Here is a 20,512-nt window from a genome sequence, read left to right on the forward strand (position 1 = left end):
TGTCAGACTTATTCCTTGAAGTAACAGTCTTGCTTCATTCATTTTGGAGGAAAATCCTGATATATACCTAAATCCGAATAACCATAGTTTCTCTGCCAGCTGTTTAAGTAATAATAGTGTTCCATGAAAAAAGTACCTGGTTCAGCACACAACTCAGACAATTAACCAAGTGCTTTCTTCTCAACACAACCATCATACTCTGCTGTGCAGCAGGAGTGTTTAATGCATACTTCCCATTTGTCACATAGAATATTAAAAGACAGGTACTCAAGAGTCAAATTTAATTAAAAGTAGTAATTTTTACTGACTCAGTAGGGGCATTCTGAAGTGAAACTGGCATTTTTATCGTGAGAACATGACTGGAGACTTTAGCACAGTTAGGTACCACTACCTTAATTTGTGATAAGGTACCACAGTTTCACCCACCATTGCTTTGTTGGGTCTGCCCTCCTAGGCAGGAGGATTATGTACTTGGCGCATTCCACTTATTTCGCACCTCAAATTTTCCAACATAGAAGGAGAGCCTACTACTTGTACCTAATGAAGTCAATGGTGCCTTTCTGTACTTATTCCAAAAAGGGTACCTTGATCTCCACATTGTTAAAATATCATATAAGAAGTAGTTTCCATTTTTAAAAAGCTAGATGATTGCAAAATTTATCATCAGGGTAAAAACAAAATGAAAAGGTCAAATACCATCTAAGTATTATTATGAAAATTATATTGGCCTTGTGGAACCCCTAAAAGGATCTCAAGAACCCTATGTCTATAGACCACACTTTGGGAATCCCATGGCTTACGAAAAATACTAAGAAATTACTAAAGAAAAGTACTAAATACCTTTTATAAGAAGAAAATACTTCAGTTAGACTTTGAGTATTCACTAACTGATAGAATATCTACTGTTTGGCAAATGTATTCACCTTTAGGCCATCCTCATGGAAAGCCTGTTAGGAAAGGTAATATTATCCAATTTTGTGGAAGAAACTGAAGTCTGAGATAAAAAGTATTGATTTGAGTAAATAATAGAACAGTGACTAGCAGAAGTGAGCTTGAACTCAGAACACTCTGACTTTAGAAGTCCTTGCTTTCAAGAGAATCAGGAGACAAGCCAAGAAGATAAAGATGTGGAGCAACAGGAACTCTCACTCGCTGCTGGTGGGAATGCAAAATGCTACAGCCACTTTGGAAGACAGTTTGGCAGTTTCTTAAAAAGCTAAACATACTCTTACCATATGGTCTAGCAGTTGCATTCCTTGGTATTTACCCAAAGGAGTTGAAAACTTATGTCCACACAAAAACCTATACCCAAATGTTTATAGCACCTTTATTCATAATTGCCAAAACTTGGAAGCAACCGAGATGTCCTTCAGTAGGTGAATGGGTAAATAAACTGTGTACATCCGGACAATGGAATATCATTGAGCACTGAAAGGAAATGAGCTTTCAAGCCATGAAAAGACATAGATGAACTTCAAATACATGTTACTGATTGAAAGAAGTCAATTTGGAAAGGCTATATATTGTGTGATTACAACTAGATGACGTTCTGGAAAAGTCAAAACTATGGAGACAATAAAAAGATCAGTGGTTGCCAGAGGGGTGGGGGGATAGGGGGTGTGAGATGAATAAGCAGAGCACAGAGGATGTTCAGGGCAGTGAAAATACTCTGTATTATATTATAATGATGAATAAATGTCATTATACCTTTTACCAAACACATAAAAGGTACAACACCAAGAATGAACCCTAATGTAAACCGTGGACTTTGGGTAATGACAATGTGTCAGTGTAAGCTCATCCTTGGTAAAAAATGCACCATTCTGGTGAGTGATGTTGATAATGGGAGAAATTATGCATATGGGGGCGCAGGGAGTATAGGAGAAATCTCTGTGCTTTCCTCTCAATTTTGTTGTAAACCTAAAATTACTCATAAAAATAAAGTCTTAATGTATACAACAAAATCCTGTGCCATTCAACAGCATTACCCATTATGTATATATTATATATAATTATATATATATAAAATATGATCAATTGTAGGATCAATTAGCCAGTGAAATTTTAGACGTGAAAATTCCATTTTTTCCACAAACCTCTCCTCATTCCTAAGCATCCAGAAGATTATACCCTGAGATATGTGGCGTTTGTTTAAGTGTATAGAATTAAATACTAAAAGAAATCTTGACTTAACTTTATTTTGAATTTGTGAACCTGTTTTGAAGCTCTGCATCTGTGATGTAAGTCAGAGAATTACAGTCTAACATGGCCAGAAGAAAAAAACGAATAAAGCCTTGAAAGATATTTTGAAAATGAGTCACAGTTCTTCACTATATTGGGCTAAAACAATCTTGTGATTGAAAGATTACCATTACGTATAGGTTAATTAATTAATGTAATGTACGTAAATCTAAATTTTTAAAAGTAACCCTCTTCAGCTATAAAGTCAAACAAAACTGCAGTCCTAACCTTTTTCTATTTCCAATTTCTTGCAAAATAAATACCCCAATGATAATAGCATCAATCCTTTACAATTACATAGCAATTTGGTTTGACATACATTATCTCATTGAATCTTCATAACGACTCTGTAAGGGAGATAGAACAGATTGTATTACCCTATTTTGTAAATTAAGGACAGATTGTATTACACCATTTTGTAAGTCAGAAAACTGAAGTAGAGAAGTTCTAAGTGATTTTGCCCATAGTCATTGGGCAATTGAGTGATTTAGCTAGCCTGGAACCTCAGCCTTTTGACTTCACATCTTTTATGTAAATTTAGGTTACGAGCCCCAGCAAACATTTACTTTAGCCCTAACTTCTTGAAATCACTGTCTGAGTAATTTTTGTCCCTTCCAAGAGGTCCCCAGCCCTACAGAGACTACCCGGTGGAGAAGTAACCCCATCTTTACTCACTCGTATTCTTTTTTCTCTACGTGTTCTTACATGCATCTCTGCCAGTTGGTATATATGTTCCCTGAGGACAGACACTATGCTTTATATTTAATCAGTGCTGGGCACATAGTAACTCAGAAATTCCTGACCTTTTAATTTCCTCAGTGCGTTGTGACCAATAGGATCTGAAATAGGGTGATGCAGACGCCCACTTGGTCAGAAAGTGCTAGCCACTCTCTTCTTATCTTCAGGAATTTTTAGGAGCTATGGGGAAGGTTAATGTTGATAACTGTGGAGACAAGCCCGTGGAGGAGCTAGCCCATTTGTATTATCAGGTACTTTTAGTGAGTACTTTCCTTCAGCTTCTCCTAAAATATGCCCTCCTTTAACATACACATGACTGGGCTGTATGCAAATGTACTCACAGTGGAAGTTAATCATAACATTTCTCTTCTCTCAGTCCTAAAGATAATAATCATTGGAATGATAAGAGCTCTTATGCCTGTTTCAGTATCGTTTCAAAGCCAGATTTTACTTACCTTATCACATTTAAACCCTTTCAGAAGTCCATTGAGGTAGTTAGAGCAGAGTTTACTCACTTCAGTTATTCAATGAGGAAACTCTGGCTTAGAATAGATAATGACTTTTCTAAGATCAGGAGGCTAGACAGTACTTGAATCAAGATTGTTCTGGCTCTTGGTTCAGGTCTCTTTTTATTACACTACATTGCTTCTGATTGTCAGTGACATTTACCATCATTACTATTTCATTACCAGAGGGTTTCAGGGTGGGGGAGGAGGACTTTTTTCAAATGAAAAATATTGTGGAGGTAACATGGCTTGAAATTTAGCCTATACTTCTTATCCAGCTTAGCTTTGCTTTTGTTTGTACTAAAATGAAATAAATTGAGCTAGTTGTGACAATTATGTTGATGAATATTATTGAATAGAAATGACAAAATCGATGCAATTTTGCTTTTATTTATTTTTTTATTAATCAAGTCTTCTAGCATTTGTAAAGTACAATACAAAAACAAACAAAAAGCTTTAAACAGACTAAAGGAAAAATAATAATCAAACATGAGGTTTTTATCAGTATAATCTATATGACAGCACACACCTCACATGATTAGAAATACCTGGATATTGTGTCACAGTTTGAAATTCCATTCCAAAATTTGTCTTCAGATAATTAGTTTGATTATAACCCATGTTTGAGTTGTAGTAATGTCCAAACTATTGTGTATTTGGTTGGTCCCAATGAAATTAGAGATATTTGTCAGTTTAATTCACACCTCTCCAAAAGTCACTAGTGGATGTTTTCATTGTGCTAGTGGATACCCTATTTTATTTCTAATAATAAAGGAAACTTCACTTTATATCATTACGTTACATACACGTATGTGTCATTTCATGAACACCAAAAAACCCTCTTTTGACTGTTTAATATTGTTTTTAATTCTTTTATCTAGACAAAAGTGACATGCACTCATATTTGCTCATATTTGCCCAAATTTAATTTCAACCTCAAAATAGTTATTTAATATCTGACCCACTATGAACTTCAGTAAAAGCAAATGTATGTTGCTCTCATTATTTTGGTAAAACTAGACAGATTTTGGGGTAGTGTTTTAGATCATAACGGTAATAAAAGCAGTAAACTGAATGTGTACCAGGCACTGTGCTAGGTGCTTTGCATCCACTACAGATTCATAAGCTGCAGTAATCATCTGAAGCTGTGGATTAATTTTCATTAAAGCATAAATGACGTTGTTACCATGTGTGGAAACTTTATTTTTAAATGCATCCAGCAAACACTCTTCCAAGTACCCTCCAATAAAGATTTATAGAGACTGCCCTGGGAATTAGGAAACAGAAGTATTATTATACTAATCAGAAAAGTAACAGACACGCTGGGGACGGGGTGAATGTATATGATTAGCTTTATTTTAGGCTTGCTACAGTTTCCTGGAGCCCCAGTCTATTGTCTAATGAAAAATGGCCTTGGCTATTGTAATATCCCATATATGGAAAAATTTCAAATTCTCAAAGCCTTCCTGGTAATTTAATGCCTAGGCTACTGGAGTGAGCTTTCTAATTTAGCTTCAAAAATAATAGAAAATATCCAAAAAGTAGAATCCTTTTGTGAAATGTGGCCTCATTTTGTTTACACGTGATGGATTCATCTTTTTGCAGATGTGTCTAGCTGAATCAGGGCTCTCTTATCCCTGCCATCGACTTACAGTGGGAAGAAGATCTTCACCTGCACAGACCCGGGAGCAGTCCGAAGAGGTAAGCCTGTTTGCCAGCTTTTCACTGAACAGAAGGCCTGTCCTCCACCCACCTGCCCACTTCCTGTCCCTTTTTTATCTGCCACAGCAATGAATAGATAAAGTTAATGTAGCGTGAATAAAGTCTCAGTAAATTCTTGAAGACAGAAACTTTGCATGCAAGGTTATTGCTAATGTGCTCCTTCTTGTTCTATAAGTTTCATGTTTCAGCAGACAGAATTTGGGTGGATTGGTTGAAATCATTTTTAGTTAGAACTGTCAGGTTAACAAAGGGATTTTCTTTGCTGCTAACTGTATAGTTGAGTATATTTATTAGGATTGATCGTGAAGTTCCTTTAACTCATTGAGTTGGAGCACCTTGCGTGAGCCAGGCATTGTGCTTGATACTAGGTACCTATACCAAGGTACTCAAAGTCAAAGGTAATAGATTAGGAAACTAACAATAATGGCATAATGTAATAAATGCAGTGATCACTGCACACAGGGTGCTATAGAAACAAAGAAGGGGGCAGATAAGATTGAACATGTTTGTATATGTGATGTGCCTCTGTGTGTCTTTGTGGGTCTGAAGGATGTTAAAAGGCAATTATCTTTTCCCTGGCTACAAATAGCACTCTGTATAACTATGACTTTGGTTATAAGGGAATGGGAAAGAGAGCCTGGATGTTACAATTTATCTACTTAAAAAGTATTTATCAAGTTCCTACTGTGTGCTAGGAAGAGTCATCACCATGACTTAAAAGGTATATGCAACAGAGGTCATAACTAAATAGCACAGAGAATATTTACAACAGCATTTTCAGGCTAGAGCATGATCCAAGTGATTGAAAGCTTGGGCTGGTCCAGTAAAACCTTTTCCACTTACATTCTATTCAAAATATGATTGCAAATTTTTATCTAAATTGACTCTATGTTTTGGACACTCATTCTGGAAGTTGCTGCAGGATGTCTCCAGCCATCCTGAGTATGTATTTATATCAAATATGTGAAAGGGACATGGGACTGCATAAGTGAAGTTCTAGTCTGTGATCATCCTCGGAAAATGATAATTTCCTACTTTGATTTTTAACATTTTTAAGAAATCCACAAAGAAGGAAGGTTTTTCCACTGCTACAAATAATACTGTACTGTTTTCTTGGGCCTCTAAAAATATTAATTTCCTTTAAAGAGCCCACACCATTTTTTCTAGCACTTTATCTCACTAATCCTCATGAAAGAAAAGAAGATATTGAGTTTCACTGCTTGGCAGAAATTACCAGAAATAACTTATTGAAATAATTTCTTTCTAGTGCTTGAGTATATTTTTAATGGCTAAAAGTAGATTATGCTTCAACTCTTTAATGGATAAATCCAGTAATACTAAAAGGTGGCCAACTAACTCCACTCAAAATTATTAATTATTCTATGCTCTGAGAGGTGACAGATGCCTGTTTCACTTTCCTTCTTTCTCTCACCCTCACCATTATATGTGTTATTTGGGCGGTCCCTTCAGCAGAAAGAAGTTAGTGTCATACAGCGAGGAGTAGTGTTTGTGGGGCTGGTACACTCTTTAGGTTAATTAGAGAAGAAGGTAGAGTGGGGTCAGGAGGCTTTGCCAAACTAAAACAGCCACAGCCTTGGGAATATCTTAAAATCTGATTACCTGGCCTCAGTCCATTATTTTTCCTTTCCTGGCAAACTGTAAATACCTCCTCCAGGGGGCTGGTAAGAAATGGGAAAGAAGCTCTCTTGGTTTTTATCTTGTCATAGAATTATAAAACTGGAAGAGATTTTTTATTTGGTTTCCGCTCTTCCGTCCATTCATTCCTTATTCATTTACAGATTTATGTCATGTCTTCTAGATTCCAAACGTTAGGACCACAGTCTGTATGCTGAACGAGCTCACTCCAAATCTCCCCTCAGAATATACCTGTATTTTATATCCAATGACAGGGTTCTGTCCTCATGAGGCAACCAGTTTCATTGTTAAGCAGCTCTGTCTGTTGATATCTTCCTTGTATTAAACTGGAACCTGTGTCCTTTAGCTTCTACCCAGTGGTTCTGCTTCTTTCTTCTGGTTTTAACCCTTCTCCTATGTGACTTCATGCATGTCAAGACAGTTACCATTTTGCAGTTGACTGTCTTAAGCCTGAGGTTAGGAAAACAATATTGAAACCAGTAGTTAAATTCAAGTTTTGAATTTTATGGATTATAGTTATGTGTTCTCTAGCTAGGGGAATTTTATTTTTTACGTCCTCCTTCTGGCTCTACAAATAGATTTTCTTTATGATAATTCAACATTTTCTCTTTCCTTCCCATCCTCCTCTTGTTCCTGAGCCTCCTTTTAGTGATCTTCCCATTATCTCTGGGTACCTAGCTAGGTACTTATCTATCCTCTTCCCAGCTGGTGGGTGGGACAGTGTAGGGACCTCCTGGACGCAGGCTTCTTGGGAATTATCCAGTCCTCAGTTGACAGTGAAGAAGGAGGAGGGGTACCCCAAGAATAACAAAAAACAAATTTCAAATGTAGTTAATGTTAAAATTATTAGGTTATAAGTTCAGTTAAGGAAACATCTATTGAATGCTCACTATGTGCTAGTCAGATAAATATAAATTGACAATTTCATATTGTATAATTAAGGAGAAAATTGAGGCAAGTACAAGATACTAGGGGAACACAAATAAGGCAGGGAGTGTAACCTTCAAGAGTGTTTGTGAGCCAGCCCTGATAACCTAGCAGTTAAAGTTCAGTATGCTCAGCTTTGGCAGCCTGGGTTTGGTTCCCAGGCACAGAACCACACCACTCTTCCGTCAGTAGCCATGCTGTGGCAGCGGCTCACATAGAAGAACCAGAAGAATTTACAACTATACACAACTATGTACTGGGGCTTTTGGGGGAAAAAAGGAGGAAGAATGGCAGCAGATGTTAGCTTAGGGCAAACCTTCCCCTGCAAAAAAAAAAAAAAACACAAGAAACTGTGTTCCTATAAATCTCAGGGTTCCTGAGATGAAATAGGGTCCCTTGAAAGAAAGTTAAGGCCACAATGCATTCATTTAAAAAAATTTTTAAAAGGATATTTGCAGACAAAAAGCATTGTCCACCTCTGTAGCCCTAACAACTAGTGTAGTGCCTGGCACATACCAACCAGAGAATAAATATTTGTGAATGAATATTCTTTTAAAAAGCAGAAGAAAGACTAGAGGAGTTGACATCCAAGTTGAATTACAAAGAATGAGTCACAGTCAGCTAAATGAAGAAATGTGGAAATAATATTCCATTCAGAGGAACAGCATGATCTGATACAGTATATAGGGAGAGATGAGTGCAGTTTGGTGTTCATGCACAAGAAAGTGGGAAACAAAGAAAGAAAAGAGATGAGGCGAAGGTGAGTAGGTCTTACATGTTAAATTGGGAAGTTGAACTCTGGGGAGTTATAGAAGGCTTCTAAGGAGGGAATGATTTTTTTTACCCCCAAATAGAGTTTTTAGAGAAGAGTACTTTGGCTGCTGTGAAGAGGCTAGCTAAAGGGAAGTAAGACTGGAGACAGGGAAATCAGATATATATGCTAGTACAGGAAAAGATAATGAGATCCTGAACTAGAACATCATTAGTAAAAAGAGAGAAGGACATGAATTCAGGAAATATTTTGGAAGGAAAATCTGTAGGACTGGTGACTGATATGATATGTGGGAGAAAAGAGAGAGGGAAGAGATAAGAGTGATACCTAGGTTTTGGCTTCAATGACAGAAAAGATTCATTCAGTATTACATACCTTCTATATGCCTGGTCTGGTCCAGTTGCTTGAGATATAGCCATGAACAAAGCAAAGTTTTTCTGTAAGAGAGCTTGTACCTAACAAAACGAAATTGAACTCAGATAATTGCCCAAAATCTGTATTTCAATTTGTTTTTATTGAGTTCATAATAGTTTACATCAATGTGAGATTTCAGTTGTACATTGTTTCTTGACTGCCATCACATAAGTGCTCCCCTTCACCTGCTGTGCTCCCCCCACCCCCCTTCCCCTGGTAACCACTGAACTGTTTTCATTGTCCCAGTACTTGTTTATATTCCACATATGGGTGAAATCATCTGGTGTTTGTCTTTCTCAGACTGGCGTATTTCGCTTAGCATAATTCTCTCTAGGTCCTTCCATGTCATTGCAAATGAGATGAATTTGTCTTTTTTTCTGGCTGAGTAGTATTCCATTGTACCTATAGCCCACATCTTCTTTATCCACTCATCCGTTGTTGGGCACTTAGGTTGCTTCCATGTCTTGGCTATCGTGAATAGCGCTGCAATGAACATAGGGGTGCATATGTTACTTTGGATTGTTGATTTCAAATTGTTTGGGTAAATACCCAGTAGTGGGATAGCTGGGTCATATGGTAGTTCAGTTTTTAGTTTTTTGAGGAATCTCCATACTGTTTCCCATAGTGGTTGTACCAGTTTGCATTCCCACCAGCAGTGTGTGAGGAGGGTTCCCTTCTCTCCACACCCTCTCCAACATTTGTTATTTTTAGTCTTAGTGATTATAGCCATTTTCAGAGGTGTAAAGTGATTTGCATTGCCTGCTGATTAGTGGTGTTGAACATCTTTTCATGTGTTTATTGGCCATCTGTATATCTTCTTTGGAAAAATGTCTGTTCATCTCCTCTGCCCACTTTTTGATCGGGTTGTTTGCTTTCTTATTGTTCATTTGTGTGAGTTCCTTATATATTATGGAGATTAACCCCCTGTCAGATATATGATTTGCAAATATTTTTTCCCAGTTGGTGGGTTGTCTCTGTTTTGATCCTAGTTTCTTTACGTTGTAGAAGCTCTTTAGTCTGATGAATTCCCACTTGTTTATTTTTTCTTTTGTTTCCCTTGTCTGAGAGGACATAGTATTTGAAAAGATCCTTTTTAGTTCGATGTCAAAGAGTGTACTGCCAATATTATCTTCCAGGAGTTTTATAGTTTCAGGACGTATCTTCAAGTCTTTGATCCATTTTGAGTTTATTTTTGTGTATGGTGTGAGATAGTGGTTTACCTTCATTCTTTTACATGTGGCTGTCCAGTTTTCCCAACACCATTTATTGAAGAGAGTGTCTTTTCTCCATTGTATGTTCTTGGCACCTTTGTCGAAGATTAGCTGACTGTAGATGTGTGGTTTTATTTCTGGGCTCTCAGTTCTGTTCCATTGATCTGTGTGCCTGTTTTTGTACGAGTACCATTGCCATTTTGGTCACTATGGCTTTGTAGTACATTTTGAAGTCAAGGATTGTGATACCTCCAGCTTTGTTCTTTTTTCTCAGGATTGCCTTAGTAATTCAGGGTCTTTGATTGCCCCATATGAATTTTAGTATTCTTTGCTCTGTTTCCATGAAGAATATCATTGGAATTCTGAGAGGGATTGCATTGAATCTGTAGATTGCTTTGGGTAGTATGGACATTTTAGCTATGTTTATTCTTCCAGTCCATGAGCAAGGAATCTCTTTCCATCTCTTTAAGTCGTTATCAGTTTCTCTCAGTAATGTCTTAGAGTTTTCATCGTATAAGTCCTTCACCTCCTTGGTTAAATTTATTCCTAGGTACTTTACTTTTTTAGTTGCGATTGCAATTGGAATTATATTCTTGAGTTCTCTTTCTGTAAGTTCGTTATTGGAGTATAGGAAAGCAACTGATTTTTGTAAATTGAGTCTGTACCCTGCAACTTTACTGTAGATGTTAATTATTTCTATTAGTTGTCTAATGGATTTTTTTGGGTTTTCTATATACAAGATCATGTCATCTGCAAATAGCGAGAGTTTCACTTCTTCACTCCCTATTTGGATTCCTTTTGTTCCTTTCTCTTGCCTAATTGCCCTAATTGCTCTGGCCAAAACCTCCAGTACTGTGTTGAATAAGAGTGGTGATAGAGGGCATCCTTCTCTCGTTCCTGTTCTCATGGGGATGGCACTCAGTTTTTGGCCACTGAGTGTATTGTTGGCTGTGGGTTTGTCATATATGGCCTTTATTATTTGAGGTAATTTCCTTCTATCCCCATTTTGTTAAGAATTTTTATCATAAATGGCTCTTGGATCTTGTCAGATGCTTTCTCTGCATCTATTGAGATGATCATGTGGTTTTTATTCCTCAATTTGTTGATGTGGTGTATCACATTGATTGATTTGCGGATGTTGAACCATCCCTGTGTCCCTGGTATGAATCCCAGTTGATCGTGATGTGTGATCCTTTTGATGTGTAGCTGAATTCGTATTACCAAAATTTTGTTGAGAATTTTTACATCTCTGTTCATCAGCGATATTGGCCTGTAGTTCTCCCTTTTTGTGCTGTCCTTGTCATGCTTTGGTATCAGAGTGATGTTGGCCTCGTAGAATGTGTTAGGCAGTGTTCCATCCTCCCTAATTTTCTGGAATAGCTTGAAAAGGATAGGTATTAAATCCTCTCTGAAAGTTTGGTAGAATTCCCCAGGAAAGCCGTCTGGTCCTGGGGTTTTATTGTTTGGATGCTTATAATTGCTGTTTCAATCTCTTTCCTTGTTATTGGTCTATTCAGATTGTCTGTTTCTTCTTGACTCAGCTTTGGGAGGTTGTAAGAGTCTAAGAATTTATCCATTTCCTCTAGGGTATCCATTTTGTTGGCATAGTTTTTCATAGTATTCTCTTATTATCTGTTGTGTTTCTGTGGAGTCTGTTGTTATTTCTCCTCTTTCACTTCTGGTTTTGTTTATTTGAGCTTTTTCTCTTGTTTCTTTGTCAGTCTGGCTAGGGGTTGTCAATTTTATTTATCTTCTCAACGAACCAGCTCTTTGTTTTGTTGATCCTTTCTACTGCCTTTTTTGTTTCAATAGCATTTGTTTCTGCTCTGATTTTTATTATTTCTCTCCTTCTGCTGACTTTGGGCTTTGTTTGTTCTTTTTCTAATTCAGTTAGTTGTAATTTGAGATTGCTTATTTGGGATTTTTCTTGTTTATTAAGGTGAGTCTGTATTGTGATGAATTTCCCTCTTAATACACCTTTTGCTGCATCCTGTATGTGTTGGTATGGCATGTTATCATTTTCATTTGTCTCCAGATATTTTTTGATTTCTCCTTTAATTTCTTCAATGATCCATTGCTTGTTCAATAGCATATTGTTTAGTTTCCACATCTTTGTCCCTTTCTCAGCTTTTTTCTTAGAATTAATTTCTAGCTTTATAGCATTATGACCAGAGAAGACGCTTGTCATTATTTCAATGTTTTGAAATTTATAGAGGCTTGCCTTGTTTCCCAACATATGGTCTATCCTTGAGAATGTTCCGTGCACACTTGAGACAAATGTGTATTCTGCTGTTTTTGGATGGAGTGTTCTATATATGTCTGTTAAGTCCAACTGTTTTAGCTTTTCATTTAATTCCACTGTTTCCTTGTAGATTTTCTGTCTGGATGATCTGTCCAATGATGTGAGTGGGGTGTTGAGGTCCCCTACCATTATTGTCTTATTTTTAATATCTTCTTTTAGATTTGTTAATAGTTGCTTTATGTAGTTTGGTGCTCCTGTGTTGGGTGCATAGATATTTATAAGGGTTATTTCTTCTTGATGGGATGTCCCTTTGATCATTGTATACTGCCCCTCTTTGTCTCTCTTTACCTGCCTTATCTTGAAGTCTACTTTGTCTGATATAAGTATTGTGACACCTGCTTTCTTTTATTTGCCATTAACTTGTAGTATCATCTTCCACCTCTTCACTCAGAGCCTGTATTTGTCATTGGAGCTGAGATCTGTTTCCTGGAGGCAACAAACTGTTGGATCTTGTTCTTTAATCCATCTTGCCACTCTGTGTCTTTTTATTGGAGAATTCAATCCGTTTACATTGAGGGTGATTATTGATGTATGAGGGCTTAATGCTGTCATTCTGTCACTTGTTTTCCAGTTTCCTGCATTTCCTTTGTTTCTCATCCTGTGTGTTTTGGTCTACCCATTGAATTATGCGGTTTTTTTATGATCTGTTTCTTTGTTTTTTCCTTATTTATTTTTTATGTCCCTGTTCTGTTTTTTAGTTTAGTGGCTACCCTGAAGTTTGTATTCAGAATCTCGTGTGTAACATAGTCCATTTTCTGATGGCCTCTTATTTCTTTAGTCTAAACTGATTCAGTCCCTTTCCTCCTCTCCTTCTAAGTTATTATTCTCATATCTTATTCCAACTTGTGTTGTGAGTTTGTGCTTAAAGTGACAAGATTGTTTTTGTTCTTGGTGTTTTCCTTTCCTTTAGCCTAATGCTATACTTGAATATCTGCTATCTTATTCTGATTCTGTCTATTTGTCTCCTTACTCTGTGTTTTGTAACCACTTTCTCCCTTTTTTCTTTTTTCAGATATGAGGGCCTTCTTGAGATTTCTTTTAGGAGGGGTCTTGTGGCTACGAAGTCCTTCAGCGTTTGTTTGTCTGGGAAAAGATTTAATTTCTACCTCATATCTGAAGGATATTTTTGCTGGATAGAGTATTCTGGGCTGATGATTTTTATCTTTTAAACTTTTGAATATTTCATTCCATTCTCTCTTAGCTTGTAAGGTTTCTGCAGAGAAATCTGCTGAAAGTCTGATAGAGGTTCCTTTGTAGGTTATTTTCTTCTGCCTTGCTGCTCTGAGTATTCTTTCTTTGTCATTCATTTTTGCCAGTTTTACTACTAGATGCCTTGCAGTAGGTCTTTTTACATTGACAAATCTAGGAGATCTGGAAGCTTCCTCCACACATATTTCCCTCTCATTCCATAGATTTGGGATGTTCTCTGCTATTATTTCTTGGAACACACTTTCTCCTCCATTCTCCTTCTCTTCACCTTCGTGAATACCTATAATTCTTATGTTTCCTCATTGAGTCGGATATTTCTTGGAGACTTTATTCATTTGTTTTTAGTCTTAGTTCTCTCTCCTCCTCTATCTGGAGCACTTCGACATGTCTGTCTTCGCTTATGCTGATTTGCTCCTCTATGGTGTCCACACAAGCAATCACGGAATCCATATTTTGTTGTATCTCTTCCATTGTGTCTTTCATCTGTAATATTTCTGATTGATTCTTCTTTATAGTTTCAATCTCTTTTGTGAAGTAGCTCCTGAACTCATTGAATTGTTTGTCTATATTCTCTTTTACCTCATTGAGTTTTTTGACGGTAGCTATTTTGACTTCATTGTCATTATTTTGCTTATTTCTCTGTCCTCAGGACTGAATTCTGGGTGCTTGTTGTTTTCTTTCTGGTCTGGAGATTTGATGAAGTGCCTGATGCTGGAAGGATGGGTCTTCCCCATTGTGATATTATTTGATTCCAGTTACAGCCTATCGCCACTGGGTGGGGGTCAAGAGACGCATATTCTGAGCCTTCTGCCTTCAGCCAAGATGGTGCGGTGTGGGTTGGGGGAGGGGCACTGTCTCCTGCGTGCAGTCCTGGTTTCCCTGTGCTATCTGATCTCCTGGCCTCTTGGTTTGATGAGGTCACCCTGCCCAAAAGCTTTCACCCCATTAGAGGGCCTCCCTCTAGGCTGCAGGGGCCCTAGGGAGTCCTGGGTGATCCTGCGGATGCAGGACCCCTCCCCCACTTCTTCCATCTCAGAGCCTCCCGCAGCAGCAACCACAGTCTTTAGAAAGGGAGGGAGTGAAGAGTTCTCTTACCCTGTTCCAGCTCCTCCAAGTGGGGCTCCAGCCTTTCTGCCCTCCATCCTGTGGCTGCTGTGACTCTCCGAGGATTTTTGTGCTTTTAGGGTATTTTCTGTTGGAATATGCTTGCTCCTTTTTGATGTATGTTGGAGGGGAGAGATTCCCAGGCAAATTCACTCCTCCATGACACTCACATCACCTGTATTTCAATTTTTAAAACTTGATGAGACAAGTATTTAACTTGTCTGCCTGTGGTGCAATGCTGCATACTGTTTTCTTCTTCCACCATACTGTGGCATTGCACCACAGGCAGACAAGCCTAAATAGTAATCCTGTTCCTCCTGAACATCTCCATCTGAATGCCCACTGCAGATTCACTCTGTTTAAAACTGAACTTAGCGTGTCTTCCAAAAACCCATGTCCTTGCCCATGCTAATGGTCATCATCAACACAAGCCTAAAACTGTTCATTCCAGTCACTGAACGACTTGTTGTTCTTTGAAACTGTCGATTCAATTGATCTGATACGTGGAGATTTTTACAACTCTTTCCTTTTTGACTATTCAAATGAGGGTATTTTTGTATCAGCATCAAATTGTTATCCTAATTTGTTAGTTGAGAAGTTTCTTCCTGTTGGAGTTTATGTTCTGCCCATTTTCTTGATTCTACCCATGCTAACCTCTCCCACAGGATGGGAAGGATAAGAGATGTCTCTTGCATTTTTATCCTCTTCCTCACTGTTGGTTCCTTCTCTTCATCTTAAAAACAAGTTCAAATCTCATCCTAAAGAAGAAATATTCATTCAAGCCTGGCTCCCACCTGATTGGCTCCATCTATCCTTTCCTTCACAGCCAGGCTTCTTAGAGTAATGTATAAAGGATGACTCTATTCTTTATCTTCTATTCACTTAACTCACTATAACTTGGCTTCTTTCTCCCATGTAACTAAATTCATTTTAACTATTAGAGTCAGACAATAGTCTTTGTAAGATATCATGCTTTGCCATCTGTTTTCATTTCCACAGCCACCTTCGTAGGTCATTATTAGTCACATTCTGCAGTGGAGATGCAAAGACACATGGTCAGAGTCATACAGAAAATGGTAGAGCATTCAACACTGGGTCTTTTGATTATAAACTCAGGTTTCTTTGTCATTTTTTTTTTTGTCCTAATACTATAGCTGTCTCTTCCTTAATTCTCATCCTACTGAACCTGTTTACAGTTCTTGTCTCCATTGAAATTTTCTCAGACCTTGCTTCTAAGATTCTTTCTCTCAGTTGACTTTCTAATCTTTGACAGCTGTGTTTTTGTCTCTTTTACTGTTTCTCTTCCTTTACCAATTGAAATATTTATTTATATATTTACATATATATGATATATATTATATGTATATATATATATTCTATAAACTCTTATTCTTATCACTCTTCCTTTATTTTTTAACTGAGTGATCTTATTCATTCCTATAACCTCAACTATTATCTATATACTAATTACTTCCAAATCTAAATCTTTTCTGGGCCTCTTTCGTGGGCTCCTAAGAAGATTTTTTTCCAACTGCCTATTACATGTTTTAACCTGTTTGTCCTACAGCTTCCTCAAATTTATTCTGTGTGAGAACTGACCTCAATATCCTCCCTCACCAGACCTACCTTCTCTTCCCACTCAGTTACCCAAACTAGAAAACTTGGTGTCATATTTGCCTCTTCCATTTTTTCATCCTCAAATCAAATTGGTCACCAATTCCTATCATTTCTGCTCAAGTGTATTTTAAGTCTGTCTCCTTCATTCAGTTCCCACTGCTATGCTCAAGAATAGGCCCTCCAGGTCTCTCATTTGGAACTTTGAAATAAGTCTCCCTTGTCATATCTTCCAGTCCAGTCTGCCATATGCTACCACACTACCCAAACATACACACACACAGCCATCAGAGTTGTTCCCTTGAACAGTCCTCTGCCTAGAAACATTCGCTGATTTCCCTGTTGCCATCAGTAAAGTCCAAATACCTTAGCATGCCAATTTAAGGACTGACACAATCTAGTTCCATCAGACCTTTTGCCCTTAGTCCACATTCCTCTCCCAAACATAAAGCAGATGATTCGGTTTGCTTTTCTGAATTCTTCATTGATTTTTTAAGTATCCAGTTCTTTGCTTGAGTCTTTTCTCTGTCTAGAGTACAGTTCCCTCCCCACCAGCCTCCCATTGCACACACTCCATAACGTTGATATCTTTTTTAAAGGTATGGGTTAAATATTCATACTTGTGTGAAGCCTTGCGCGGTCGTCTTCACTGGTCCTAGAGTAACTTATCATTCTCTCCTTTATTCTCCAACAGCCTTTGCTTATACTTTTGTTGTATCTCTTATCACACTGAAAAAGACATATTTGCAACTAAATATATCTTCTTTTAGAATGGAAATTTCTTGAAGGCCAGAACCCATGTTTTATCTCTGTATACCTAGTTTTTAACCTGGTGCTTCATCATAAGTACTAGTTGGTGAAAGGAGCATCTGCTTCAATTATAGGCTTGCCTTGGTGCCAAATATGTATGATTTCTAAATTTTCAGGTAATTTTATTGAGATCATTATGGTTTATATCATTGTAGAGTTTCAAGTGTACATTATTATTTATCAACTTCTGAATACACTTCATTGTGCTCACCCCCAGTAGGCTAATTTTTATCCATCACCATAGATATGTGCCCCTTTATCCCTTTTGCTTACCCCGCAATCCACTTCCCCTATGGTAACCACTAATCTGTTCTCTTTATCTATGTATTTGTTATTTTCCACATGAGTGAAAGTATTTGTATTTCTCTGTCTGGCTTATTTCACTTAACATCATATCCTCAAGGTCCATCCATGTTCTTGAAAATGGGATGATTTTGTCCTTTTTTATGCCTGAGTGGTATTCCATTGTATATATATACCATATCTTCTTTATCCATTCATCCGTAGATGGGCACTTGGGTTGCTTCCACATCTTGGCTATTGTGAATAATGCTACAATGAACATAGGGGTGCATAATAAATCTCTTGAGATCATTCTAAATTTCTGTCTCAAAGAGTTTGGTTAACATGTCCTTTAGGAAGTTTGCCCCGATCCCTCCCACTTCCAGTGTCTTTAGTGCTCTCCTCTGAACATATCTGTCCTAATACTTATCACTAGGTATTATAATTATCTGTATATATTATATGATGTTGCTCGAGAGAGCATAGACTACGTCTTTCACACAGGTCCAGGCAGTGTGGCACTTAGTAGGGGTTCATGAAAGTTTGGTAAATGATAAAGGGAATAAATGAATGCAATAAACAGCCAAAATAGAATCACAGATTTTTTTAGCTGTTTTTAAAATCTGAATAAGTAGCTTCTCTGGATTCAAAGAATTTTAGGGCAGCAATGACTGAAGCAAGAGATTATCTGCTCTCATCAGCAAACATTAATGAAAAAAAGATTATTTATCTCATTTTTTGGGAAAAGCTTTTCCTAACCTGTTAGATGGCTGATAAGAAAAGGTGAAAGGATTGGGAGTTCTTTATACATAATTAAGTAGTTCATTCTTGCAGATACTTCAATAATTCATGTTTGAAATATACTTTTTTCAACAAAATCTGCTTTTTGGATACCTCCCTTTGAAGATGTTGTTGTGGTAGGATTTCACTTTTCAGGATCTTAAGAGATTTGGGAATTCTATACTTTGTGAAGACACAGTGAATAATGGGTTACACAGGTACAAAATTAAAATCCCTATCCTAGTATGAGGTAAACTCCTATGGCTAAACCTACTGAGTCAAACGGAGTAAATATCTTGGCTTCTTCATTTGGAGCTGTTAGACGTACTAGATCAGTAGTTTTAAAAGTTGTTCCATAACGTCCTGAGATCCTTCAGAGGTACCTGAGCTGTCAAAGGGTGATGAGGAAGAAAAGGCCAAGCCCAGGGCATTAGGCTCCTCATGCTCTCTCCTTGCATCACCACAAGTGGCCTTACTTTTATCTATTGTATGCGCTTGTTATTTTACATAATATTTTGCCTGGGGCCAGAGGAACAATGTAACCTTGTGAAAAGAAGTTTGAGAACCATTGATGAGAGATCTTTAAAATCCCTACCAGCTTTAAAATCTATGATTCTATGACTAGCTGAACTCTTAACATTCCCTCTAGTCAAGTTTTAGGAGTCTTTGATTGTAAGTTTCTCTCGGTGCTCTCTGAAACATTGTTATCTCTAAGTTAGGTCCTTCTGCATAGACTAAAGGATCAAATAGTTTCTCCACTTTCCTAACTTAAGTACGTAGCGACATATTTTAAAAGGTAGGAATTTCATTTGTTAAATAGTCTTTATAGACTGTATTTATTAAACATAGTACAGACAGGCATTTAGCCAGATACCTTGCTGGGATCCCCCTTCACAGTACCACAACTCAGTTCGAATGTTTTAAATCTCAGAATATTTTAGATCCCATTTTAACCTGGAGACCAGCAGCCTGGTTTATATTTTGAAGCTGATGTTTTTAATTGTAATACCTTAAGCCTCAACTGATGTTGCTGAAAACGAAATAAACAGAGCATGTTTATCAGTGCCCAGCATGTGGTAAATTCTCAATAAATATTTATTAAGTTGAAGCATCATATTACATATCATATTCAATAGCCTTTGGTTTACAAAGAGCTGTCATATGTAGTGTATTTCACGTTATCTTCCAATAACACTGTGAGGATAATATACCATATTGCACTAAGAAATTTGAGAAGTGCAGTAAGGAAGTGGCAAGTCTGAGATTGTTACCATTGCTTCTGCCTAGCAAATATAGATTAGTGTGAGCTTTTTGAAAGACTCATATACTAGCTTACTTCATCTCTGACCTCTCCAATTGTACCCATCTCCTCTTTTATTGAGCAAATATTTATTGAGTGCTTAATTGTGTACTATAGGGTAGAGATAAAACACACAAAAATCCCTGAAACTAATCAGGACTTTCCTTCAATAGCAAAGCACCGATGTTCATATGGTTAGTGATAGTGATGGAGATGACTTTGAAGATGCTTCTGAATTTGGGGTGGATGATGGAGAAGTATTCGGCATGGCATCATCTGCTCTGAGAAAATCTCCAATGAGTGAGTATTAATAGCTCTTTGGGTCCAGCTTTATAATTCTCCCTGCTAGTACAGAAACTTATGAAGAACAGTAAACTTAAAAATCTCATACTGACTTCCAGGTTTGGAAAGATAAAATATAGCAATTAGGCATTATTTATTAGAACCAGAACCTCTTAAGTTCGATTTTATTAAGGCAAGCAATTCCGAGTGCTTTAGTAAAATTCATTAAAAATACATGGAAATGTGACTTTTGCTTCATGTGTATAATTAATTATGTCTGTCTCTTTACTTTAAACCTAGAGGTTGGTAAACAAATAGCTTTACTTTCTGTGAATGTACTTGTTTCCCCAGATCTTATTGGAGATATCAGTTTTAAGAGCAGTAATATTACTTTTCTATTTACTGGCACCCATCTTTGGAAGGAAAAAAGTAAACTAAATGTGCCATATCTCTCACTTCCACTTTACAAGATGATATTGTAGAATCTCAAGCAGTGCTACATGCAAAATGGCTGTTAAGTCCTTAAATGGCTCAATTACTGTGTGAAATTAGGGAATTCCTGTGGGCAGAAACAGATGTGATATTTACGTAAAATTGACCATTTTCTTGATTAGTAGGTCTTTAAAATAATTCCAGATCCTT

The 20,512-nt window shown here is 37.2% G+C and overlaps 1 protein-coding gene across 7 annotated transcripts in view; it reads left to right on the forward strand.

Annotated features, from left to right (window-relative positions):
- The window catches only part of FAF1 (Fas associated factor 1), a 472,901-nt gene that overhangs the window by 307,564 nt on the left and 144,825 nt on the right, over positions 1 to 20,512 (forward strand). For all 7 annotated transcript variants that reach the window (XM_005607066.4, XM_070260008.1, XM_070260010.1 and 4 more), the window contains 2 exons: positions 5,091 to 5,186; positions 19,762 to 19,888. In XM_005607066.4, the coding sequence (XP_005607123.1) occupies positions 5,091 to 5,186; positions 19,762 to 19,888 (223 nt within the window). The remainder of the gene's footprint in view (positions 1 to 5,090; positions 5,187 to 19,761; positions 19,889 to 20,512) is intronic.

Source organism: Equus caballus, chromosome 2 (genome assembly GCF_041296265.1).
Source record: "Equus caballus isolate H_3958 breed thoroughbred chromosome 2, TB-T2T, whole genome shotgun sequence".
NCBI lineage: Eukaryota > Metazoa > Chordata > Mammalia > Perissodactyla > Equidae > Equus > Equus caballus.